The sequence below is a fragment of the Ursus maritimus genome, unplaced genomic scaffold, assembly GCF_017311325.1.
Source record: "Ursus maritimus isolate PB19 unplaced genomic scaffold, ASM1731132v1 scaffold_4, whole genome shotgun sequence".
In the NCBI taxonomy this organism is placed as follows: Eukaryota; Metazoa; Chordata; class Mammalia; order Carnivora; family Ursidae; genus Ursus; species Ursus maritimus.
In genome coordinates, this window is record NW_024426552.1 from 69,234,516 (window position 1) to 69,259,697 (window position 25,182).

Consider the following 25,182-nt stretch of genomic DNA (forward strand, 5'->3'; position numbering starts at 1 on the left):
CCGACTCTGGCTCTCAGGGCACGGGGCTCTGAGTGGAAAGGGCCATTCTGGGCAGGAGAGTGGTGTGGGGCACGTAGGCCTCTGACCACCTAAGGAGACAAATCAATCCGCAGCAAAAAGTTTCTATCAGATTCCAAGCCTCAGCTGGTACAGGGTTGTTTGGCTTTATTTAAAAAACAAACCAATATCTTTTATTAGCACTAACACAGAGGTGCCCCCAGGCCGTCACCTGAAAATCCCACGTCACAGAGCATTCACACAGGTCACACAGTGGCTTATAGTTACTGGTGTCACTCTAGCCCAGGGCAGCCAAACAAATACACTCTTACTGCACAAATCGCCCTTTAAACAAACAATCATCAGGTCAGACAATCATTCACTCCCCTCTGTGAAGAGGGTACAAAGCTTGGCAGCGGGGGCTGCTCCCTCCGGCCCCTTGCAGTGGCCGCGGTCTCCCTCCTCGGGATGGCGGATGGCAGGTCTGTGGCCAGGAGGCTGCCAGGGGCCTCCTTCACGGCTGGGAGATGGAAGGTATCCACCCCCATGGATGGGGGCGAAGCACCAGGAACCAGCCTGTCATCGGCGTCCCCGAGGCCCCCGCAGATCGAGCCACAAATAGCTCCAGACCCACGCAGCTCCCAGTCTGCTGAGAGGGTGGCTTGCTCCTGTTTCTTCTCTTTTTTCTTTTCTCAGGGAGCAAAATTCAGAGGAAGAGAGCTGGCAGTTCCGGAAACTTTTTTGGCCCCCAGACAACCGTGGCAAAAATGGAGTAGAGGAGACCCTCAGCGGGCTCCCTTCTCTGACTCACAGGGGATGGGAAGGAGCCCCCCGGCACAGGCCTGGGTGAGGAGACCCCCTGCTCACACTGAGGAGGTGGCGTCCCCACAGGTGCCTGACCCGGGCCGTGGCCCCTCTGACAAAGAGAACGGCACCTCCCCGTTCCCGGCTCCTCACAGGGCTCTTGGGGCCTCAGAGGCCTGGGCCGCCTCCTGCTCCGGCCGCGAGCTCTCTGGGCGTCCTCAAGGCTGAGCCCTGCGAGAAGTACGGGGGCGCTGAGGAGCGGTGGGCGTCGCATGGGGGGAGGAGGAGAATGTGAGATGGAAACTCAGGGGGGGGACACTTACTGAGGAGCATTTCCTGTGCCTGAGGACCCCGTGAGGGTTTCACCCCTGGGGTCGGCCCGGCACAGTCAGGTGGCCAGTGGCCTGGGCCATGCCAAGCCCCAGAAGACAAGGACAAAGGGCTGTGTCTGGCAGCTTCACCTCCTTGGCAGGCCTGACTGTAGCCTCATCTGGTGGATGCCCCCCTCCCTTCCGGGACAGACCCGTGTCCTAAGGAGGGAGGCCGGTAGAGGAAGTCTAGAGCCCAGAGCCGGGGCTGACAGGAGGTACCGGGGCCTGTCCATTCCCCGAGGGGACGTGGGAACCAGCAGGGGAGGGGCCCCCTGGGTGGCGGGGCAGGGCCGGCTCCGCAGGGAGGGCCGAGTGGGAAGCCGGGCTCAGCCTGTTGCCTTGGTAACTGGCCTTCCCGCATCCCGAGAGGGCTGAGGCTGGGGTGGGGGAGCCTGCCGGCGCAGGGAGGCGGCTGCCAGCCCGTGGGTGGGGCGTGACTGGGAGGCCGGCCAGCGGGCCGCCTCAGGTGGCAGGGGGACAGGTGGTGCCGGGGAGGCAGAGGCTGGGTTCACGCAGGAGCGCTGCTCACGTCCAACTCAGCTGGAGGTGGGGGCACTTTCCGTTCGCTTGCATCTTTATTCCGGTTTGAGGCAATCACAGCAGCTTCTCTTCGGTGTCAGAATCGCAGCCCGAGGAGCTCCGGGCTTTCTCACGCTTCCTCTCCCAGCACACGTGTCCCTGCGAGCAGCCCGCCGGCCTCACCCAGGAGAACAGCCTATTCATAGAGATTTCCCAGTAGGTTTCCATTCCGAGGGAGGCCTGGCTTGCCCGGGCGGCTTCAGAGGCTGGGCTGGAGGAGGCCGGCCGGGAGGCACAGCAGGAGCGGCAGCAGCAGCTGGGACAGCCCGGGGGCCGGGGCCGCTGAGGGAGCAAACACAGGCAGTTAGGGCTTCCGAACGCCTGGAACAGCGTTTGCGGGCAGCTGGCACGGGCACTCAGGACGGGACCCAGGGCATGTTTCTCTGCGCTCGACTCACTCAGGCTCCCTCCTTCTGCCCTATTAGAATTCTTTCCCCTGCTTTCTTTCCATAGTCATTCCTTTCAAAAGGAGACTTCACGTATATGTACGTAGCTGCCTCAGTCCTCTCTGGGCCATCACTTGCAGCATTCATATCCTTCATCCAGGTCTGTCTGGGTGACACGGCCAGGTCTGCAGCCTTCCCGTTCAGACCACCCTCCCACCCCCCACCTTACCTGGATCGTCTGGAACCAGCCAGAGCATCCCTCAGTGCACTCAAGGATTGGGGGTGAAAGGCTGGGAGGGATGCTGGGGGAGGGGGTGTGGCAGGACACCTGCTCTTGCTCTGTGAGGTGTGAACCTGCCTGCCCAGCGGGCCAAGCCCTACCTGCGCCCGAGCACTGCTGAGACAGCATCCCTTCGAGAGCAGCCACGTAGTCGGGGCCCAGCCAGTCTCGGTACGTGGTTTTCTCGCCGACAGGCACCACCCGGATCGTGGCATCCTTGAAAAGCAGGTCTTGGCCATGATAGTTGGAGGAGTCGAACATTTTGAAGCCATTCTTATTGTGGTCGTCTCCAAACAGGTCCTGAAAGCACCCACCGTCACCCAGCTGCTTTTATACATTCGTGGCTTTTATACGGCGAACCAAAGAGCAAGGAGTTTCACGGCACCAAGACTGACTTGACATTGTAAGCCCCACAACTCATCAAGCTGTCATCAAAGGGGCTCTGGAGTAAAGCTATGATGACAAAGTGGGGCGCCTGGGGGGCTCAGTCGGTTAAGCGGCTGCCTTCGGCTCAGGTCATGATCCCAGGGTCCTGGGATCGAGTCCCCCGTTGGGCTCCTTGCTCAGTGGGGAGCCTGCTTCTCCCTCTCCCCCTGATTGTACTATCTTTCTCTCTGTGTCAAATAAAATCTTAAAAAAAAAGGATCAAAGTGGCCACCAATCTTTGGATCTGAGGGCAGGTCAGCCTTCTCTCCAGGAAAATGCTCACTGCCACAGGGTTCTTCCCCATATCACTTCTGAGGGGAGAAGGGGGGATGAGGAGGTAGGGGGGGTGGGTGGTGGTTGGGAACCAAGGGCCCTGTTGTCAGACAGTCTGGGTTCCTTCCAGATGTCTACTGAAAGCACAGCTAACATGACTTGCGGAGGGGCTAGATGTAGAATACGAGAGAAAGAGTAGTCCGAGATGACTCCTGAGGAAATGGGAAGCCTGCAGTTGCCGTTCAGAGCCCTGGGGGAGTCTGAGTGAAGCGGGGCAGGCCAGCTGTGGGCTTGTTCAGGCCGAGGAGCCTGTTAGAAATCCTAGTCAAAATGTCAAGCAGGCAGTTGTTTGAGATGGAAGGGTGGGCTGAAGGCAGGGCTGAAGGTGTGTTTGGAAGCTGTCAGTGAATAGGTGGCTGTCAGGTGATGTCAACAGGAGTGTAGGGGCAGGTGAAGAGGGTTTAGAATGGAGCCCGGGGGCTCTCCGTGCTTACAAGCCAGGAGGAAGGAGTGGCCACCGAGCCTGGGAGGAAAGCCAGACAGGTGTGGACCCAGGAGCCAAGGGGAGAAGCTCCTCCAGCAGGCCGGAGCTGTGGCCAGTGCTGCTAAAGGGTCAGGAGATGTGGGCTGAGAAGCAGCCACTGGACTTGGCACCACGGGCCACTGCGATCTTGCTCAGGTTCAAGGCCCTGCTAGGGGCCCGTCCAGAGCAGAGAGACCAGAAGGAGAGGAGTTGGTGACTCGAGTAGAGATGACTCTTTGAAGGAATTTTGCTCTAAGAGGGTGGGATTAGGGCTACAACAGGATGTGGAACCAAGAGGGGGCTCGTCTTTTAAAGGTGATGGAAACAGCAGCAGGTTTGTACGTTGGTGACAACGGGCTGGCTGAGAAGGAAACATTAACAATGCAAACACAGAAGGGACAGCTGGAGGAATGGCTTGACTAAGTGAACATCTCCGAACTTTCCCTCAGCCTTCCTCGGTTTGCTCCAGGTAGACTGAGGCACCCGGGGCCCTGGCTCACCTCGTTGCTCATCCCCCCAGTGCCGACGCCCCCGCCCTGGCTCACCTGGGCCTTGTCCAGCAGTCCATACACGGTGAAGATGTTGGTGTCTGGCCGGACCATGACGGCGTGGGACGGTATCTGCGCCAGATTGCAGGCTGCGAACTGGGACACCTCGGCCCGGGCCCCATTGGGACACAGCAGCTCATAATCCTCCGACCTTAGCTCAGCGGCCCAGGGCTCAGAATTATGGCCTGAGGGGAAGCAGCAGAGGGACAGAGGAAGAGAGAGGCTGCTCTCCTCCTGGGTCCCCAAATCCTTGACCGGGGCGGGGGGTGGAGAGGTGGCCACGTCTGGGCAGCTTCCCAACTCCATTCCCCAGTCGCTCTGCCAACCCTGGTCGCAGCCTCGGAGGGTGGGGAGAAGGGAGCGCCGAGAACGGGGCAGGCATTTCACAGGCACCTGTTCCAGCCTCAAGACAGCAACGCCAGTGAGTGTGATCGCCCCATTGCACAGGTGGAAAAACTGAGGCTCTTGATCACTCCCAAGGAGCCCCATCTGTGTGTTCCAGGTCTCGGGCCTGAGTTGGGGATGGGCTTCTGAAGGTGGTGGTTGACATTTTCCCCTAACGGCTGAAGTTCTCAAACCTGACCAGGTATAACATCATGTGTTGATCTGCGGGGGGCAGTTTCAAAGGTACGGCTGGGGTGGGGCCCAGGAATCTGTGTTTTAAACCAACAACCCACTGAGGCTGAAGCAGGGCTTCCGCAGGGCTTGAAGTTGGCCCAAGGGCTTCCTGAGAAACACTGCTCCTGGGAATTTCATTATCTTTATGCCTTCAGGTATTTACTTAGTATCCACCCTCTTCTCATTTCCAGAAGGAATTCCAGGTGGGCCCGCAAGTAGAGATAAAAATAAAGGGAATGGAGCAGCCCTGGGAGGTGAGGGCCCCCGCTGCAGGTGAATCTTGAAAGGGCCCCTCCATGAGCCGCCCTTCCCTAACCCTATCCCAGGACTACAGAGGGCCGGGGCCAGACAGGGCTCACTGGCTCCTCACAGCTTCCTCCCCCGGGGGATGATCCCAACTGTTCTTCTTGATGGGAGCTGGGCAGGGGTGAGGGGCTGTGGCAACAGGGCCTAGGAGCCCTCCCAGCCGTGGTGACCTTCCCAGGCACGGTGGGATCTGAGTTTTGAAATCCTAACTGATGTTTCTTCCCTGCGCATCTTGCTGCTTCTCCTCCAGTCTCCATCTCCCCTTCGGACCACATTATGCCTTTCTGCACTGAGTTTTTGGGAAGAATTTCTGAATGGAGAAGACTGAGCCTCCAGCATTTGGGGTTTCAAAGCCTGGGTGGAGGCAGCGTATAGAGAAAGAACAAACAGTAGGTGTTGGAGGCAAAATGGAATAGGAGCGGGGAGGGAAGTGAGGCAGGCTAAAGGGCCCTGCACCCTGACAGGACCCAGGTGTGGGCTTAGGGGAGTCTGGGGCATAGAGGTTCAGAGCTCTTTTTCCCAGGCAGGGCCCAGGAAAGTGACTGCAGAGAAAAAGCCACCCATGTGATGTGAATGGGGGTGTGCCCTGCCTCTCATGGCTTAGGGGTTGCAGACCGATTTCCCCGCACGAGGCGTTGCCCAGCTCAGGACCAAAGCCCAGATGCCCACGGGAACCGATGATGCTGCCACGCCCTGCACCACGCACCTCGGTGCTACGTAAACGCCCCAGAAGGAATCTCTCCAAACTGACTGAGGTGGAGTTTCTAGCCCAGTAAAGACTGTCATGTGTCCTCTGCACCTGGACGTGTGGCCTGGGGTCTGATCTTACTGAGAGGACCTTGGAGCCTCTGGGGTCTCCCAGGGGGCACAGCCTTCTAGCCTCTGTCCTTCCCAGCTGCTGCTCCGCCCCAATCCCAGCAACACCCAGGGCCTGGACCATGTTGGAGATGGGGAACCCCGCCCCCCCCACCCCGAGAATCTGGCCCCAGCCCCTCCTCATGTACCATTTGTGTTTTCAAAGACAGTCGTGTGCTTGACAAAGGCCACGTCCCCTGCATTCTCAGCCAGGCACCTGCCACGAGAGAGGCCGAGGCCGGTGTTGGCAGGAGGGCGCAGCCTCCGCGCTGGCCCCGGGCCTACCCGCCAGGCCAGCCGAGTACCTGAAGGCGCCGCTGTAGCCGAAGTACCTCTCCTGGCTGTTGCCCACACACTTGTTTCGGCCCCGCTCGTCCCCCACACAGAGCGCGCACAGCGAGGCTGGGTAGTTCTTGGCGTTGTTCACGGGCACACAGCTGGCGCTGAAGAACTCGCTCACGGCTGGGGCAGGGGGGCAGGGCCGTGTCAAGGGGCTGGCAGGAGCAAGACGGGAGGGCCGCCCTATCCCCACAGGTCTGCCCACTCTGCCTGGCCCTGCGGCTCTACCGCCCACCCAGCTCACAGGGCACATCTCCTCCTGTGAGAATTGCAGGGATGAGGGGAACACAGAGGCTGTCCAGATACAGGAACCCCATGGACGACCTGTGGTTAGTAGTCACGCAGCCTTCCCTTGGACTCCCTCAGGGATGGGGAACTCACTACCTCATAAGCTATTCTGTTCCAGTCAGGGCACTGCCCCTGTGTAGGAGTGGGAGTAGCCAACTCTAACACTCTCTGTGTGCTTGTGGAGGTGGTTAGAGAAAAATGTGGTTTCTTCCTGAGGTGCCAGACGGGACAGAGGTGTGTGTGCAGTCAGCCCGGGATCTTGCCAGCTTCCTCCCGCCTTCCTTTCACCATGACTGCGTGTGATCTAACACGTGGGGAGGGCCCTGGGTATGGCATATGGCAGCTGCTCGGTAACCGTGTCTTCTTCAGCAATACACAGATGGCGGCCACTTTCCATAAAGGTCCCCCAGACGCCCCGTGGCTGCTGGGATGTGGGGACAGCCCCATGACTGGACGGTGATCCGGCCGGGCCCAGAGCCCATGCACGCCCCCTGCTCCTCATGCCACTGGAGCCAGTTACACTCTGGGTAAGTGGGTAAGTGCCTGGTAAGTGGGTAGGGGGCACCACGGCATCCTCCACAGAACCACCAGACAGACCCCCCCAGACTGTTACAAGTGTGGCCAAGACTATTTCCCAACCTTCTCAGGAGAACAGGGTACATCAAGGAGGACGAGGAAATCTCTCTGGGCTGCTCTGTGGGATCCTGCTGGGGGACAGCTCCCTGACCCTCAGATGACTCCCCCCCCAATGCAGCAGACCCTCCCCCCCCATAAGAGCTTGCACGTCTGTGTCCCTGCAAGGGTGGTACCTGTGAGGACATCGCAGTCCTTGGGCCGGAGGAAGCCCCTCTGCACCAGGGCGCCCACGGGGATGTCCCAGCCCGCGGGGCTGCGGAAGCCGGAGTGGCAGGAGCGCTTGCCCCGAAGCTCGTCCAGGGTGAAGGCGTAGGAGCTGTTCCGCTTCACCACGGCCACCACGAAGTATGAGTTGCTACTGTCCTCCGCTGCAGGCGGGGGACGCCCGTGAGGCCCCTCGCCTGTGCTTGCCTGGCCAGGCCAGAGCCTGGGGCAAGTCCCCTCGTGCCCTCAACCCATTCCCTCAGGCGGCTCCTGCGTCAGAGCTGTGGTCCCACCCCGAGCGCCTCTCCCCACTTAGTGTCCTGGCCCCAGCCGCACATCCAGCAGTGGGACCCCTGCTTGACCCCCCAAGGCTGAGAAGCAGCCCTTGGCTCTGCTTTTCAGAGTTCTGTCTCCCCCAACCTATCCCCCATCATTCCTCACCCAAAGGGATTTTTCTTTTCTTATACCCAGGTGGTATTTTTCTCACATCCTGGGAGAAAGGTGGAGGCACAGCTGAGGACTGCAGACGCCATTTTTCCTAAGCCCAGAGATTTTTCACATCCAAGTGGAAAGACCTGAGGTCACCACTTAGGAGGACAGAGCACCAAGGCCCCAGCCCAGGCCACTGGAATGAGAGTCCCCAGGGCCACCTTCTAGGAGCCACAACGGGTAGGCGGGAAGAGCAGAGGAGGCCCTCTCTTTGAGGGGGTGGCAAATAGCCTGTTTTTGTACGACCTGGCTTAGAAGCATAAAATGGTTTTTATATTTTTAAAGGGTAGTAAAAACAAAAAACAAAAAACCTAACAAGGAACATGTGGCCTGCAAAGCCTAAAGTGTTTACTCCCTGACCTTTTACAGCAAGTTTGCCCACACCTGCCAGACTTTTAATGACTCGATGGGAGAACTGAGGCCTGAGGCAGGAGGGCTTGCCTGTGACAGAGAGCAACCAGCCCCGGGAGAGAGACCGTGATAGGGAGCTGTGGAAAAGGGCCCGGGGGGAAACTGATACCGAGAACCTATCAGCTGCCTCCTCGCAGCAGCCAGGGCCCAGCCCCACACTCACAGGCATAGTGTTCCCCTGCTGCTGGGACCAGGCCGTATTTCTTTCCTGCTGTGTAGATGTCTTCGCCATTCAGGGTCACAGCATCGATTTGTCCAGCCTGAAGGGGGATAGAAAGGGTCATCGGGCAGGGGGGTGTCGGAACCTGACAGAGGTGCCAGGGTAGGGTCTTTTGGGTGCTTTGGCCTCTGGCTCTCTTCCCTGGGGAACCCCCACCCTTGTGGGCCAGAGAGCTGCTTGCGGGACCCGAGGCCTGAGATATCCGGCGCTCGCACTCCATCCGTGGGGGTCTGCTGCTCCTGTTGCCGGGCCCTGTTCTGGGCAGAACGGTGCCCTACCCCTGCCCGCCCAGGGACTGCCAGCCCACAGAGGCCCGGGGCACCGTGCTGTCCCCCCCACCCCCGGCCAAGGGCTGGCCCACCGCACAAATGCGATATGTATTTGTTGAATGTGTATGTGAATGTATGAACGAGCCCGGCCTCTAAAGATGACAGTTTCATGGTTAAAGCTCTGCCCCAGGAGGCTCCCTTCTCTTGACCCTCCTGAAGTACCCCAGGTCTCCCCTGCTCCCCCCCATCTTGTCCATTCTGAAGCCTCTGGGCAGGCGGCCCCTTGGACCCGAACAGGGGTTACCTAACAATCAAGACACAGTAGTGTGACAAGGAAAGGGGGTGGGGTGGGGGAGAGAGGGGACACCCGCCCCCTGGGAAGGTGTCCCCCCGCCGATCAGGCCCAGAGGCATGGAGTTGTGATGCTGGAATAACAGGCAGGTGGTACTGAGTTTTGAGCCTGGAGCGTCCATCTCTGGGGGCCCTCTCCCTCCCACCCAGACCTCCTAGCCACTGTGAGGGCCAGGCAGAGCCCAGTCCGGCTGACACCCCCTTCCCTGGGCCACTGCGGCTGGGAAGGAGACAGGGGTCAGAGTTCCACTGGACACCATCCCCCAAAGCCTGAGAACTAAGCATCTCTGAGCCTTTGCTGGGGTTTTTGAGGAACCCCCAAGTCTGCTCCTCTTCTGCTGGGGAGCCCCTGGGCCCTGTTTGAGTTTGGACAGTGACAAGCTCTTGCCTGTAGGGAGCTGAACCCTCCCTCCTGCATCTCTCCCTGTTCTGTAGCCCGTGGACCCAGCCACCCGCACAGGACAGCCTGCCCTCTACCTCCAGTCTCTCCTTCCTCCATTCCAGCCGAGCGCCCCTTCCCTTAGCACTGCCTCCTTGGGTCCCTGGGGCGAGGGGCTGCCCCACCCTGAGCTGGGTGACTCTGGGCAGGTTGCTTCTCCAGCCTCTCCCAACTTCGGTTTCCTGACAATGATCACACCCACCCCGGAGTGCTGCTGTGGGGGTTGAGTGAAGGTGTCCACCAGAAGTCTTAGCACCGCGTGCAGCACACGGCACTCACACGCTTGTGAGCCTGTCCTCTATCGTGATCCTGGCCTCCTGTTATTCCTGCCCACTCTCCTCTTCCTGGCCTTTAAGTCAGCGTGGTTGCCTGGCTGGGGCAGGGCGGACCCTCCTGAGAGGCAGTGGTCCGGCTTGCACTCAGGGATTGCCCTGATAAGGGCTCCTAACCATAGGCCCTACCTACTTGCTCTTAAGAAAGAGGAGGGAGGGGGCACCTGGGTGGCACAGTCTGTTCAGTGTCCCACTCCTGGTTTCAGCTCAGGTCATGTTCTCAGGGTCGTGAGACCTAGCCCCGTGTGGGGCTTAGCACAGAGTCTGCTTGAGATCCTCTCCCTCTCCCTCTGCCCTTTCCCCTGTTCTCTCTCTCTCTCAAATAGAGTCTTAAAAAAAACAAAAGAGGAGGGAGGAGTCCAGGAACCCAGGGGCTGCTGGGACATCTGTGACCAGGCTGGCACCCTTGCCTGCAGGGCCCCGGGGCCACCTCCAAGCTCTGGCCTCAGTCTCCAGTCAGAGAAGCTAAGCAGGGCAGGGCCCTTCACTGCAGCGGTGACCAGGTTAGTGGATGCCAAAGCAATATATGGGGCCATGATGAGCTTAGAAACAAAGACCAGGACAGAATACAATGGAAAATATCAGGGGATGTTGTACTTAGGGGGCCAACACTGTTTCATGCCCCTCTACTGAAGGCTACAGGACAACCAGTGCCTAGCCGGGCCGGCCTCCCGATGTTCCTTCTGCTCTCAGCTCACCCACTCGGCGAGGAAGGGTTCCTGGGTTCCCTGAAAGGAAACAGCCCCCCCTCCAGCCCCGTCCCGTGGGGTGGGGTGGCTGGTCCTTGCCGGTCCTTCCTCCTCCCTTTTCTCTGTGAGGTTGTCACAGGAGACTGCCGCCCCCGGCTGCCTTGTAGGCTTCAGACCAGGTGGCTCAGGGGGAGGGCTGGCAAGGACCATCCCGGGCACGGCCACCGCCTGCCCACCTGGCCAACTCCGCTCCTCTGGGTGCGGCCCCACCTGGATCCACTCCATGCAGTGCTGGGGAGACTCGGCCGACACACACTGGATCTCTGGCTTGAGCCTCTGCCGGCTGAAGGCCACAGCCATGTCTCCACACTTCTGGATCTCGGGAGTGGACAGCACACACCAGCGTAGGTAGTGAGGCAGCCCTGTGTGTGTGCGAGCTTGTGGTCACCACCACACTCACCTGCTTCGGGGGCTGGCCCCGAGCATGGCCTGTGGGGTGGGGTCATGGGGGCTACTACCTCAGTAGGAAGAGCTTGGAGTCAGACCCAAGGGAAATTCTGGTTCTTTCCCTCATTAGCTACGAGAAGTCATTTAACCCTCTGATCCTGTTTCCTCTCACAGAAAGGGGATAACTGTGCCTCTTTCATGGGGCTGTGAGGAGGCTTGAGGCAGATCATGGCTGTCGTGTGTGTAACTGAGTGGCGCACCATCTCCCTGGCTGTAGGGGGCAGGAGGCAGGAAGCCCATCTGTAGACTACTGCAATGGTCCAGCCAACACACAACGCCTGAGCCAGGGCCCTGGCTGTGGGGTGGGGAGGAGGAAGAGTAAGGCACTGAGGAGAGAGCATGCTGGGACTTGATGACTTCTGTGTGGAGGGGCAAGGGGACTCTTCCCAAGACCGAGCCTGATGGTCTAGATCCCACCCCTTGGAGCAGATGGGGCAGCCAGGGTACAGTGGGCCATGCAACTCTGGAGAAGCTTCCTCCCCAAACCCCCTGAGGCAGGGAGGTGGAAGAAACTGTTTCTCATGGTGGCCGAAGGGCACCGCTCTTGGGGTGAGCGTCCTTTCCCAGCTGCCTGTCCAGAACGCACTGTCACGCCTGTGGTCAGGCTGGGCTGGAGCCCCTGGACAAGAGACGGGCGGACTTACGGTTGGGATCGCAGAGGAGACCCTTCATGGCATGCAGGTACTCGCCGCCCAGCCAGGCCTCATAGGTCTGTGCGGCGATGGGCACCAGCTCGGACGTGGAGTCTTTGAAGAGCAAGTTCTTCTCGCCATAGGCCTCGGAGCTGAACATCTGGAAGCTGCTGCTCTCATGGCTGAAGAGACGCTGTGTGGCAAGGGATGGGGGTGGGGGCCGGTGAGGTGCTGCCGGCGGGGGGCGGGAGCACATCCCTTCCTCCCGGATCAGCCAGCAGCACCTTCTTCCTGTGCCCTCTGGCCAGGCGCCCACTCTGAGGAGGGGTGAAGCACCACCGCCCTCCGTCCTCTGTGCTCCGCCTTGTCACTCTCACAGCCCAGGCGTGGAACGGGACTGAGGACACGTGATGGGGCTGGCCGTGGTGGCACGGATGGGGCAAACCTAGCTAAAGCTGGGGTGTCCAGTCAGAAATGTGTTGTTCTTGTAAATAGTGACGTCAGCACATCATTCACATTTAACTAACGGCGTACTTTGAAATTGGCTTTGTCACATTGTTTATTTGCTCATATAGTCTGGTTTTACTTTTAAGCAGCTTTCTCTGAGGGGTGTCCGCATTCCCGGTCTCGCTCTCTGGCTGGCCCTCTTCGCTTCCTGAGGCCTCGGTCTCCCCTCTCTGGCTGCCAGCTCACACAGTTGGTCCCTCCTTCACACTGAGGTTGGACACCACGGAGACCTCCCCAGCTGTGGTCTAGCCCAGGGGAGGGTCTCTCAGTCCTGCCCCTCTTGGCCTGGCTGGCCCAGCCCCATGATGGCTCTAGCCTGAGCTCCTACCCTCGCGAGAGACAAGGTTTGGTACCATCTGGGAACCTGTGCGGCGGGGGTGGGGGGGTGCCTTGAACTCACCTGGCCTTCATTGAGCAGTCGGAACATGAGGCCCCCGTCTGTGTCAGCCCGGACCACCACCGCGTGAGCAGGCACCCGGGCCAGGTGGCATCGCCTCCATTCGGTGACATCAGCCCGGCTGCCATCCCGGCACAGCAGCTCGAAGTCCTGGGACAGCAGTGCCTGGCCCCAGGAGGGAAGAGTTTTCCCTGGGAAGATGGAAAGCCTGTAGTGAGCCTCAGGGGTATGGGGAGGACCTCAGGAAGGCCCAGGAAACGGAGCTGGGCAGAGGCTAGGATGGAGAGGGCCAGAGACTCAAGGTGAAAAGAAACTCTTCCAGGAGGTGAAGACCCAGAGCTGGGAATGACAAGGAGCTTGGGGGCTGCACTCCACATGACCAGGTATCTCAAGGGACTCTTTATTTACTTGCATTTCCGACCTCTCACCAATTTCTCTAAAGAACATGGCTTGGAGGTATCTGACAATAGTACAGCACATATAAACATTTAACTGTTCATTAATATTAAAAAGAGTAAGAGAATCAGGGGAGCTCAAGGAGAGAGAAAGTTACCAGGAGGTCCCTGCTGCCCTTGGGCACTCAATTTGGCTCTGAGCGGCAGGCAGCGGCCACGGTGGGAACACAGTCAGACGGAAAGGACCAAGAACGGTAGCCCAAGAGAAAAGGGTAGCTCTCCAAAGCTTTGCCCATGCACTAATCCAATATTACTCTATTCATGTTTTGGGATATTTCCTCCAAGTTGTTTCTTCTATTTTCTTTTTTTTTTTTTTTTTTTTTGTTTCTTCTATTTTCTAACCATTTGTAACATGGTTAAGGACATACCTGATAGGCAATCCCACATCCTACTTTCTTTTTCTTAAGATTTATTTATTTACTTGAGGGGCGCCTGGGTGGCACAGCAGTTAAGCATCTGCCTTCGGCTCAGGGCGTGATCCCGGCGTTATGGGATCGAGCCCCACATCAGGCTCCTCCACTAAGAGCCTGCTTCTTCCTCTCCCACTCCCCCTGCTTGTGTTCCCTCTCTCGCTGGCTGTCTCTATCTCTGTCGAATAAATAAATAAAATCTTTAAAAAAAAAAAAAGATTTATTTATTTACTTGAGAGAGAGAGAATCCCAAGCGGACTCCCCGCTGAGCATGGAGCCGAATACAGGGCTCTGTCCTACGACCCACGAGATCATCATCTGAGCCAAAATCACGAGTCAGACACTCAACTGATGGAGCCACCCAGGCGCCCCACTACTTAAAGAAAAAATTATTTAAGTAATCTCTACACACGGTATGGGGCTTGAACTCATGACCCGAAGATCAAGAGTCACAGGCTCCACCGACTGAGGCAGCCAGGCGCCCCTCGCATCTTCTTCTTTTTTTTCCCACTTGTCATTTTAAAGTATTTTCCCCACCCTTTTGGAAATTTTCCATAAAACTCATAATAGAAAGCCAGATTTATCTGAAAGAGTGAATATCGACACCAATAGGAATATTAAGAAGACTAATTCTAAAATTGTAACGCAACAGATGGTCTTATATAACAATATTTTTATGACTTTTAAAATTTTCAATTGAGGAGGACAAGTTTCTGCTAGGAAATAGGAGGGGTAAAAATAATCTGTGGGGTCATGAAAGCTCTTCACTCCAAAGCTATTTCAAAACGAAACCCCAAAACTGAGAGTCACAGTGTGGAAACCTGCAGGAAGGTCAGGCTTCACGACCGTGGGATGGTTTACAGTGCTCTCAACAACCACACTGTGCCATGCTCGCCTCCTCCCCCGCTCTCGACTTCTCATCTGCTGCGAAGCCTTGTGTAGACTCCGGGAGGTCATCTCGCCTTCCCCGAGACACAAACGCACCGGTTAGGTGTTCAGTCTGCCTCTCCTGGTCTTCGTTGGCGAGGGACAGTCAGAGCCTCCTCACCACTTTAGACATTTCTGTCAATTCCCGTTTTTGCTCTTACCAATCTTTTGCATGAAGACAGTCTTTAAAAAATTATATCCTTAGACTTCCTTAGATTGCCAGCAACATTTTATTCTACTTAATTAATTTTTTAAAAAGATCTTATTTATTTGTTAGAGAGAGAGAGAGCACAAGCAGGAGGAATGGCAGGCAGAGGGAGAAGCAGGCTCCCCACTGAGCATGGAGCCCGATACAGGACGCGATCCCAGGCCCCTGGGATCATGACCTGAGCTGAAATCAAGAGTTGGACGCTTAACCGACTAAGCCACCCAGGCGTCCCTACCATCAACATTCTAAAAGAGTCAATTTTAGGGGCAGTTGGGTGTCGCAGTTGGCTAAGCATCCGACTCTTGATTTCAGCTCAGGTCATGATCTTGGGGGCCTGGGATCGAGCCCTGAGTTGGGCTCCACACTCAGGGGAAGTCTGCTTGAGATTCTTTCTCTCCCTCTCTTAAAATAAATAAATAAACAGCTGATTTTAACCCAACACATCCCTATTCTTTCTCCACCTTTAACATTTTCCTCTGCTTGGTCTTGAGGCCCAAGTCCCAGCTGCCCATTTTCACAGGATCATCTTGCTCTGGAGATAATCCTATGTGCTTCCTCCTTACTCAAATCAGTTTTTTTTTTCTTTTTCAAATCTGGTTCATATTGTTTGCCTTTTTGAATGTCAGATCACATGATGGACCTTCGGCTTTTAAAGGTAAAGGTTGTGATAAAAAAGAGATTATGATAAAAAAAAAAGAAAATGATCAGACATTATTGAACAGGCAAAACTACAGAGACAAACATGATTGGTGAATGCCAGAAAGGGGCATCAAGGAACTTGTGGGGTCAAAGGTCAGTCACAATCGCTACCTTGATTGCGGTGGTCGTGGTTATACAACTCACAGAACTGTACTTCAAACAGGGTGCATTTTGCTGCGTGTAAATTATACCTCACCTTCAAGAAACAAACAATCCTTACGCAAATCCGAATTAGGGGATGTTCTAGAAAATAACTGGCCTGACTCTTCCAACATGTCAGTGCCACAAAAATAAGGAAAGTTGGAGACACTGCTTAGCAGTTAAAGGAAACTAAAGAGACCTAACAACTAAATACCACGTCTGATCGCAGATGAGGTCCTGGGCCTGAAAAAAATTGCTACAAAGGATAGAATTGGGACAATTAGGGAATCTGGAATACGTGCTGTGGATTAGATAACGGTGTTGTGTCAGTGTCATAGTTCCTGAATCTGATAACTGTACTGAGGCTAGGTACACGCTAAAATATTAAAGGGTGTGATGCAGGCAAGTGTATTCTAAAGAAAGAATACATACAGGTATAGAAAGAATGATAAATCCAATGTGGCAAATGCTAATAGTTGGAATCTGGGTAAAAAAATAAATGGAGGAGGTGCTGGGGTGGCTCAGTTGGTTAAGCATCCAACTCTTGATTTCTGTTCGGGTCACGATCTCAGGGTCAAGAGATCGAGCCCCGAGTCGGGCTCTGGGCTCAGCGGAGAGTTTGCTTGAGATTCTCTCTGCCCCCTCTAAAATAAATAAATAAATCTTTTGGGGAAAAAAAAAAGGGGAGTTCCTTGAATTATCCTTGCAACTTTCCTAAAGTTCAATTATTGCAAAATAAAAAAAAAATGTTAAATGACAATGATACAAGGGACCTGCACCTAACACTAGCCGTCTTACTAAGACCTCATCCAGGGTCGGGACGGCTCCTACAGATAACAGGAGAAGGAAGGGCAGACGTGCGTTCGGGCAGACTTGCGAACGTTCTGCACAATCAGAACCCAATCTTACAGTGGAAGGCAGCACCAGACACAAACCAGAGCAGGGCAGACGTGTTCAGCAGCCCCCCTCACCCCACAGAGCTGTTTGAACACTGCTCATAAGACCCATCTCTTCCTTCCAGGGGCAGTTACAGGGCCTGAGACCCCGCTCCCGGGGGCCAGCCCCTGCCACGCACCGTCCGTGTTCTCCAGCACCGTGCTGTGCTTCACAAAGGCCACGTCTCCTGCCCCCTCCGCCAGGCACCTGCAGAGGAGAAACCAGTGAGCCTGGGCAGGGGTCGGTCATGGTGGGCACAGATTTCACAGTCAGGCTGTCCCAGGGTTGAGCTCCCTGGTTTGTGTCCTGTGTGGCTTCGCCAAGTTGTGGAGTCTTCCTAGGGCTCTATCACCTGTCCAGTGGGGCTGAGAAAGTAGCTCTCCATGGGGAGAGACGCTTTATGGTCAGTACAGATCCTGTATGGACGAGCTGGGGGCCTGACGGTACAGGTGCTCCCAGGGCAGATGCTATGATCAACAGCTTTAATGCTTGGGGTGTTTGGAAGAGGAGTCTGCCCCGAGGCAGGGGATTAGACAAGACCTTCTCATATCACACCAAACACCCCTGAGGGGAAGGGACCAGGCAGGACTTCTCTGGATCCTTTATAGGTCACTGCCTGTGAGGGAGGCAGGCCAGGGCCTACTGGGCAAAGGGCTGCCTGGGTCCCCACAGGCAGCAGAGAAGCAAGGCCTGGACTGGGCGAACACCAGGAGAGTGGGGTGGGCCAAAGTCTCTGGTTTGGAGGACCGAGGACTGTGCTTCTCTCTGTGCCCCAAACTGCATTTACCCGGATCCCACCCTGAGGCATGGGGCCGCAGCCGGCTCCCCGCTTCCAGGTGGAAACGCTAAGGCCAAGGCGGTTAGAGGGGCTCCGGGGGCTTCCATTCCAGGCCCTGCTGAGCGTGTTCCCTCATCTGTGGACAGAGGCAGCTGTCCCACAGCTGCTGGAGACTCTCTTCTGGCTCTGCGGAGGGCTTACCCAAAGTGCCAGCCCTTATCAGGTGCAGAGTTGATGCCAGCTTTGAGTGTCGAGACTTGGGGGTTCCTGCCACACACCCCCCCCCCACTGGTCTGAGACACCAGAATGGGGACCTAAAAGTGGCAAAACACTGTTTTTGTCATTTTCTTCTCTCTAAGCCCTCACCTCTCTAAATATACTAAACATGTTGACTTTGTGAGCAAACCCAGTCTGGCATGTTCCAGTTGGACGGCTGTAAACTAACCAGGCACACGAACTATATAAAGGGAGCTTTGATGAGGTGCAGCTAACATGCCACTCCCGTAGGGGCCCTCTCAGTGCCCTGCTGTTTTCCACCCACTCCGTGGCCTCAAAGTCCCCAGACTTGGCTCCTCCCGCCCCCACCCTCTCACCGGAAGGCGCCGCTGTAGTCATAGTATCTCTCCAGGGGGCTCTTGTCACACACACCCTCCCCAGCAGTGTCGCCCCTGCACAGGCGGCACAGGGACTCCGAGTAGCTGGTCTCTCCTGCCCCGGGGACGCAGCTGCCCCCAAAATAGTCGCTGACAGCTGCGGGAAGGAGGAGGGAGAGGGCGGTCGGTCAGCCACACGGCAGGCCCCCAGGCGCCCAGCCACACGCAATCTAGCCGGGCTGGGCCCTCCAGGGACACGCTGGACCCTCCAAGCTGCAGACTGAGCAAAACAGGGGAACTGGACGTGGTCACTGATTCCCAGACTGGGGCCACAAAAGCCCCGTGGAGCGGTGGGAGTGATGTTGTTATTTTAAAATGGCTCAAGGGAAGAAAACGTTTATTCCCAAACGGCCACATATGACAACTATCAAATACATACTGTTCTCATCGTGGGTTTCCCTTCGAATCAGTTATATGTAATCAATGCAAGTGGAGAAAGAAAGAAATTATTACGTTATGCCTATAATTTCATAGACAACGCTTTTCAAAACACAGCAGAGGCCAGGGGAACGGGGAGGAAGGCCTCATCGGGGAAGTGGTAGGGATCTGCATGGCTCTGGGGCCCCTGCCAGCACCGTGGCCCAGCGTCCACCCTGCTGGCAAATATTTATCCTGCGCTAAGGTCACCTTCGTGCCACACAGGGTTGAGCGGGATGCTGGCGCATCACCCAGCTAGACCAAGCTCTTCCAGAGTGGGCTCCCTTTCCTGGTCTTTTTTGCATTCTCCCAGGGGAGTAGAAATTTAATCAATGTGCTGACTGACGGTCAGACCACGCGTATCTGGCCACCATCCGAAAGCACCTGGCTTCCAAGCTCCTGGGGGTCGTGCTGGTTTACACGGAAGCTGCGGCTGTAGGCAGCAGTGTAGGACTGTGCATGCGTGCATGTGTGCACATGCGCACAGAGAGGTTCGCATGTGTGTGCGTGCACGTGTCCACCCGCAACAGCAAGGTGCCCCCGCGAGGCTGAGCTCATAGCAATAACGGCTCCACGCGGTGAGGCCATACTCCGTGCCACGCGTAGAGATGTCCTGTGAACTATCTCAGCGCTTCATTGTCCCATTTTACAGACGGGGAACTGAAGTTCAATGAGGCAGAGCCGCGTACTTGACGGCAGACCATGCTGAGCCAGGGTTGAAAGGTACCGCTCTCTGACAGCAAAGACCGGGCTTTCAAAGACCATTATGTTCTCCCGAGGGCTCTCCCACCGGCCCCCACTCCCCGAAGTACTGGTCACCTGGGGGACAAACCGGGAGGCAGCACACTCACGGAAAACTGTTGGGGGGGGGTGATCCCAGGAGGGCAGTTTACAAATGTGGTGTCAAAGGTCACGGGCCACATCATAGTCCTGAGCTCACTGTGGGCAGACTGTCACAGCGGGGTGGCCAGGAAAAGAAGCCCAAAGCATGAGAAGCAGGACTTCTGGCCAGGCCACCAGAATGAGTGCTGGGGGCTCCAGCCGGGCACGCAGAGCTTCACCTCACTCCCTCCGCACGTGTTCTATTCTCAACAACCCCTCTCGGATCACTCTCAACTCCCTTCCACGGGGGAACATTCTATTTGCAGGACATCCCTCTTCTCACTATAAATGAATCAACCGGGGAGCCGTAGGTCTCTACCCACTTGTGAGCTTTCTGGGTGCAAGCCAGCAGCTTGTTCGGGGTTCTGAAAAAATCGTTTCTCATCTGTCAAGCTGAGGACACGTGTCTGGAAATAGGGACCTACGCAGGTGACAGCTGCTCCCTGGGCATCATCGCCTCCCAACTGTGGGTGGGTCTTGTGCTTGGCTGTGTTCTGGGGTACCATGCGGAGCGAGCGAGGGTCATGCGTCAAGTGCCCTGGAGGGGCCCATCCCCCAGAACTTACATGGTAGCAGCACCAGGCCGGCCGGCACCAGCAAGGAAGGGCTGATACCACGAACCAGGAAGGCCCTGGAGGAGCTGCGCCGGCGCTGCTCCTTAATTACGGGAGGCTCAAGGTGAGCCCAAGGGAGGTCACCCGTTGGGGGAAGGCAGGGCAGTGGAAAGGAAGGGAACCCAGCGCTCCTGCAGGAGAAGTTCCTGCCTGGCCTGAAGCCCTTACCCTTGAGCACGTCGCAGCCCATCACGGACAGACGGCCGCTCTCCACCAGGTAGCCCACTGGCACGTTCCAGCCCACTGTCCTGTTGATGCCCGTGTGACAGGACTTCACACCTTTCAGGGTGTTGATGGTCACGGGGGAGTTCCTCTTGACCACAGCGACGGCATAATAGGAGGTACCGACCTCTAGGAGGAGGGACAGGAGAAGAGTGAGGGTGGCAGGGGAGAAGCCATGAGAGGCTGGAACCCTGCCTAGGAAGGCTGTGGGACCCGGGGGTGTGTGGGTGCATGCATGCGCATGTGAGTGTGTGCGCACAGGTACCTGGGCACGCATGCACACGTATGTGTGAGTGCACACGTGTACACGTGCGTGTGTACACGGTCTACCTAGTTGCCGAGAGAGCAAGTGGGAACAATCCACATGCCTTAGCACGAGACCCTGGCCCCCTCCAGTCACATGGTAGGTGTCATCCCGAGGGGCTCATTTCTCTCTTTTCCTTCTCAAGTCAGCTGGCACTTAGCTGAGTCGATGCTGGTGCCTGTCAGGGGAGCTCCGCAGCTACACTGAGAGCGGAAGTGGCCTGCAAGTCTTGTGCTTTCCAAAATCCAGGCCCTCTGGGGGAACGGAGAGGGACTGAGGGGATGGTACCATGGTTATGGGGAGAAGAGTGGTGGGAGGAGCAGGAGACGTAGACAGGATTTCACCCAGATTAGGTGCTGAGAAGGTAGGAAGAGTGAGGGAAGGAGTGAGAGGAGGGGAAGGGGGGAGAGAGAGAGAGAGAGAGAGGGAGAGAGAATGTATGAAACTAGTAACGTCCCAAATCACTCAAAAACGTCAATGGGATGCATGTGAGTGGGCAGCCTTGCCTGGGCCAAATGGGGCCTACAAGGGGCCATTCAGACAAGACAGGGATGACTTTATCTATGGGGGACTGATGACCAGAAGGTATCACATCCCCCTACCCACCCCCACATTCACCTCCCCCTCGCCCCCACCCCGACTGCCCTGTAGTGGTGGGATGCCCACGGTCAGAATGAAGTTGAGTTCTAGCAAACAGAGCCAGTGTTATTTCTTGCACACCTGAGCTAGGCCCTGACAACCTAAGCAGCCAGGCCTGGCCCCACCCTCTGATTTACCCCCGTGCCCTTTCTCTCTGGTTCCTTGAATACCAAATTCTTTCCCACCTGGGACCCTTGCCAGGGTTCAGCTTCAAGGTCACCTCCTCAGAGAAGCCTCCCTGTCTGCTCTATTTCAGAAGGGCCCCCACATTTCTTCTCTTCTTCCTGAGGCATTTACTTCCTCCACAGCCCCTACCGCAGTGCTAACTACACTTCTTTGTGTGTGTTTGTTCACTATCTGACTCCGGCTCTCTGAGGGAGGAACTGGCTCTCTTTTGCTTCCGACTCTGTGCTCATGACTAGCACGCCAGCAGGTGCTTGGTAAGTGTGCTGAATTAATCAAAGAGGGCCAATGAGGCAGGGCAGTTTCTGGCCTTCGAGTGGAAAGGCTGGTGGGGTTGCAGGGTTAGGCTCTGTCCTGTGTCATCTGATGGTCATCAGTTCACCAGGTAGCCACGTGAGGCCCTGTGCTGGGTACCAGGTACCTGGGGCTTTACAGAGATGAGGACCTGGCCCTCTTCAAGGGACTCACTGTGGTGAGGACAAAGACAACAAGACAGAAGAGGACAGGATCTTAATAGAGTGAGTCAGAGCTCCGGGAAAGCAGGAAAGAGAAGCCCTTTCAGGGATGGGAGGGGCCAGGGGAGCTCTTGGAGGTGACAGCTGAGCTGGGCTGTGACAGGGGCTAGCCCTTTGGACAAGTAGAGGTGGTGGGGGAGCTCCCAAGGCTTGGCTGAGTTAGAGGCATGTCTGGCATGAGGTGCAGGGACTGGGGCGAAGGAACTCACATTTCTAAGCACACACCACGTGTCAGGTGTGCCATGCTGACTCATTTAGTCTGTGTGACAGGATGAGGGTCATTACCCCCATTTTACAGTCAGGAAGGAAGGTTGTTCAAGGCCACAGAGGCTCGCAGGAAGGCTATGGCAGAACTGGGACGTGTTCTTGCTTTGTTGGGCTCTGCGGGTCCTGGTCAACTCTCTGGCCCGACCCCATTCCTCCTCCCTGCTGCCTCTGACAGGGGCCCACTGAACTTAGGCCTAACAACACTACGGCAGACATGGGGCAGCCCCTCAGTAAGAGTTTGTGGGTGCAAGTTACAGGGGTGATGGGCTCCCCAAAAGGAAGAACAGACTCCAGTCAGCCGTCTGAGGGTCTGGCGCCCCTGCTCGGAGGGGCGTGTCAGGAGAGACTTACGGGCCGGGGCCTCTGTAGGTTTGTCTGGCCTGGACCCCAGGACTATTGTGGGGACGGGGCTCCTGACCAGCTTGAGGGCTGTAGGGTGTGGCCAGGCCCAGCAAGGACACACTGCAGAGTGACATCCTTTTCTCCTCCCGCCCCTCCATCCCGCTCAGCCCTCTGACCTTGATCATATACTTCGCCCACCACGGGCTTCAGACCGTGCTCCTTCCCTGCCTCATAAATGGCTCCTCCATCCAGGGTGATGGCATCAGCCTCCCGGGCCTGCTGGGAACATGTGGCCCATTCAGCCCCGAGCTCAGGGACATCCAATAGTTGGCCTAGAGCCCCTTGAAAAGCCACAGAGCTCCATACTGGTCCTCTCTGTCTGGCCCGGGAACCCTGCCCTGGCTCGGCCTTGTACCACCAAGGCCTAGAGGGTATCCTTTATCAGGTCCTAGGGGACAGCTCTCCTAGGCCAAGGGCTTGCCTTGTTTTTCTAATTATGTTATTTAAAAATTATTAATTTTCTAGGGCTTCTATTGGCTTTACATGGTAAAAAAAAAATCATACTGTACAAAATGGCACGTAGTAGAAAGTGAGTCTCCCTCATTTCCCTATTTCTCAGCGCCCTGACTCCACTGTTAACCTGTTTCTTGGGTTTTCTAGGATGCAGATGGAGTCCCATAAGTGCCCTCTTCATTTTTTCCCTTTTTATTTTCAAACGCACATGGCAGTATGCTCTCAGTGTCCTGAGGTGCGTGATAAAGTTCTAGTTCAGTATGGTTTCTTTCCTCACCATGGAGCCTGACTTAAACCCACAGACCATGTGGGACTTGGATTAGGTCTGGGGAGAAATCAAGGGCTGCGCTGAAATTTCCCATTCTGGAAAATCGCCACTGAGGGGTCTGCTGTCTGGGCTCCCGTTGACGGGGTGGGTAATGTCCCTGCTCTAGCAGGGGCCTTGTGGAAGGAAAACTCTGCCTCTTTGATACCCTTCCCTACCGGCGCGCATCTGAGCCGGGGCCCTCCCTGCGGCCTCCCAGTGCCTGGCCTGGGCCCTGGCAGGAAACAAGCCGGCCGTTGTTGCCGGGGAAACTCAGGAGCTCCTGGGCCTGGTCCTGGCGGGGGAAGCCAGCACCCTTCTCCGTGAATGACGCTGTTGTGCACTCCCTCCTGAGTCAGAGCCCTCCGGTCTGGCAGGCGGCAGTGGCAGAGAGAGGGGAGAGGACTCACCGCGATGAGCTGGACGCAGTGGTCGGCGGAGGTGCCCTGGATACACAGGACGGACGGCTGGATACCGGCTTCCTGGAAGGCTTTGCTCATGTCACTGCATTTCTGCTGCTCGGGGTCCGAGGTGGTGCACCACCGCACCTCCAGCCCGCTGAGCGCTGGGGGCGGGCGACAGTGAGGCCCAGGGCCCCCGGCGTCCCCTGCCCTCCCCGCCCCCCACGGAGGGTGGCTCCAGAAGCCCTGTGGGACCCCAGGAACATGCAGAGCCAGTCCTGTGCAACAGCCCTGCCCTCCCACTCGGAGGAACGGAGGCAAAGAGAGGTGTCCCAGACCAGAAAGGGGCCGGGCTCATAGGCAAAGCTGTGTGTGGGGACATGCATATGGCCGCACTTGGGGCAGACGTGCAGCTCAGAGCCTGGCACTTTACAGAGGCCAAGGTTGGGGGCGTCTCCTAGGGTAGCACTCAGCTAGCCCCAGCCCTGCTCACTGGCAGAGAGCAGCCTGCTGGGGGGAAGAACGCTGGCTGGGGAGTGCTGCCTGGTTCTGTGAGGAGGCAAGTTCCTGCCCCTCTGGGGCCTCTGTGTCTCCAACCAGAAGGTGATAAATTCTCTCCCTCGGTGTCCCTGAGCCCTCCTCATGAACGGGGAACTGAGACTGGGAAGGGGCTGTGGCTGCCCTTGAGGAGCCTTGCGCCCTCTTGGAGCGTCTGTGATTACAGATGTGCAGACACGAGGAGACCGGCAGGGCCCCATCCTCCTCCCCGCACCTTGGAGGGCGCCCTGGGGCCGGCTCCCCGTCGCATCTCGCGCCCCTCCCCTCCAGTCCCTGAGAATCTTCTCCCGCGAGGGCTTGGGAGAAACAGAGGCGCTCTGGCCCCCAAACCCTCCTGGAGCTTCCAGGCCTGTCAAGAGCGTTCACCCTCCCAGCTCTCCTGACCCTCTAAGGCTCTCCCCTCCGCGCCTCCTCCTGCCGCTCTCCTTGGCCTGTCAGAAGGCCCGCTTTTCCAAGGCCCAGCTCAATGCCGTTTCCTCCAGGAAGCCCTCCAGACGTCCCGGTCAGCTGGGGTCAGTGTTAGTTCCCTCCGTCGCCTTCAGCGGCGCTTGGCGCATTTCTCCGCCTCCCCCCTTTCCGGGGAGATACGGCAAGACTTCCCAGCTGCCTGAGACCCTGCACCTCCCCAGCTCCTTCCAAGGCCGGGCGGCCGGGCCTCACCTGTGCGCAGAGCGAGGAAGAGCCACAGAGCCACTCTCGGGCCCTGCATGGCGCGGTCTAGAGCTAGCGGGGGCCGGGTTGGGTGCGGGTGGGTCAGCAGCAGCCGAACTTTCCCCCTCACCTCCCCAGAGCGGGCCTGCGGCTACTTAAGTGCGGCCGGGGCGTGCCTTGGCGTGTCCACGCCCCTCGGGCGCACCCTCCCACCCCGGGCTGGACACCTGGGCTGACCACGCGGGGCTTAGCCTTCTCTCTGGCGCCCTCTGCTGGAACCTCGGCCGCCCTGACCGAGTCGAGCCGCCAGCTCTCAGGGTCTCAGGTGCTCCTAGCCTCTGGGCACACGCGCTTATCTGCCCCTGAATGTCAGGTACCCATTGTCTGGGGTCTGATGACCCCAGCTCACAGGCTGTTCTAGAGGTCTCTCCCCTCAACTATCCGCCCCTCCCCTTGTTCTAGAAAGATCCTAAATATCACGTGGAAT

General features: G+C 57.2%; 1 protein-coding gene across 1 annotated transcript; it reads right to left on the reverse strand.

Moving 5' to 3' along the window:
• Positions 1–1,733: 1,733 nt before the first annotated feature.
• Positions 1,734–24,826, reverse strand: MELTF (melanotransferrin). Its single transcript, XM_040621401.1, has 16 exons — positions 24,705–24,826; positions 23,496–23,650; positions 22,445–22,544; positions 19,965–20,147; positions 17,824–17,980; positions 16,592–16,659; positions 12,680–12,867; positions 11,785–11,965; positions 10,904–11,055; positions 8,497–8,593; positions 7,403–7,597; positions 6,272–6,428; positions 6,116–6,183; positions 4,185–4,372; positions 2,519–2,717; positions 1,734–2,033 (listed from the first exon to the last, which is right to left on the reverse strand). The coding sequence occupies exons 1-16, from the start codon at positions 24,751–24,753 to the stop codon at positions 1,951–1,953; spliced, it is 2,220 nt and encodes a 739-aa protein (XP_040477335.1). The 5' UTR covers positions 24,754–24,826; the 3' UTR covers positions 1,734–1,950.
• Positions 24,827–25,182: the final 356 nt, after the last annotated feature.

Excerpts from the sequence above, each read along its gene's own strand:
- MELTF (XM_040621401.1), bottom strand. The coding sequence starts at position 24,753 with ATGCAGGGCCCGAGAGTGGCTCTGTGGCTCTTCCTCGCTCTGCGCACA. Across the intron at positions 16,660-17,823 it reads GACTACAGCGGCGCCTTCCG|GTGCCTGGCGGAGGGGGCAG; the intron begins GTGAGAGGGTGG and ends TCTCCTCTGCAG. Across the intron at positions 6,184-6,271 it reads GGCTACAGCGGCGCCTTCAG|GTGCCTGGCTGAGAATGCAG; the intron begins GTACTCGGCTGG and ends CTCTCGTGGCAG.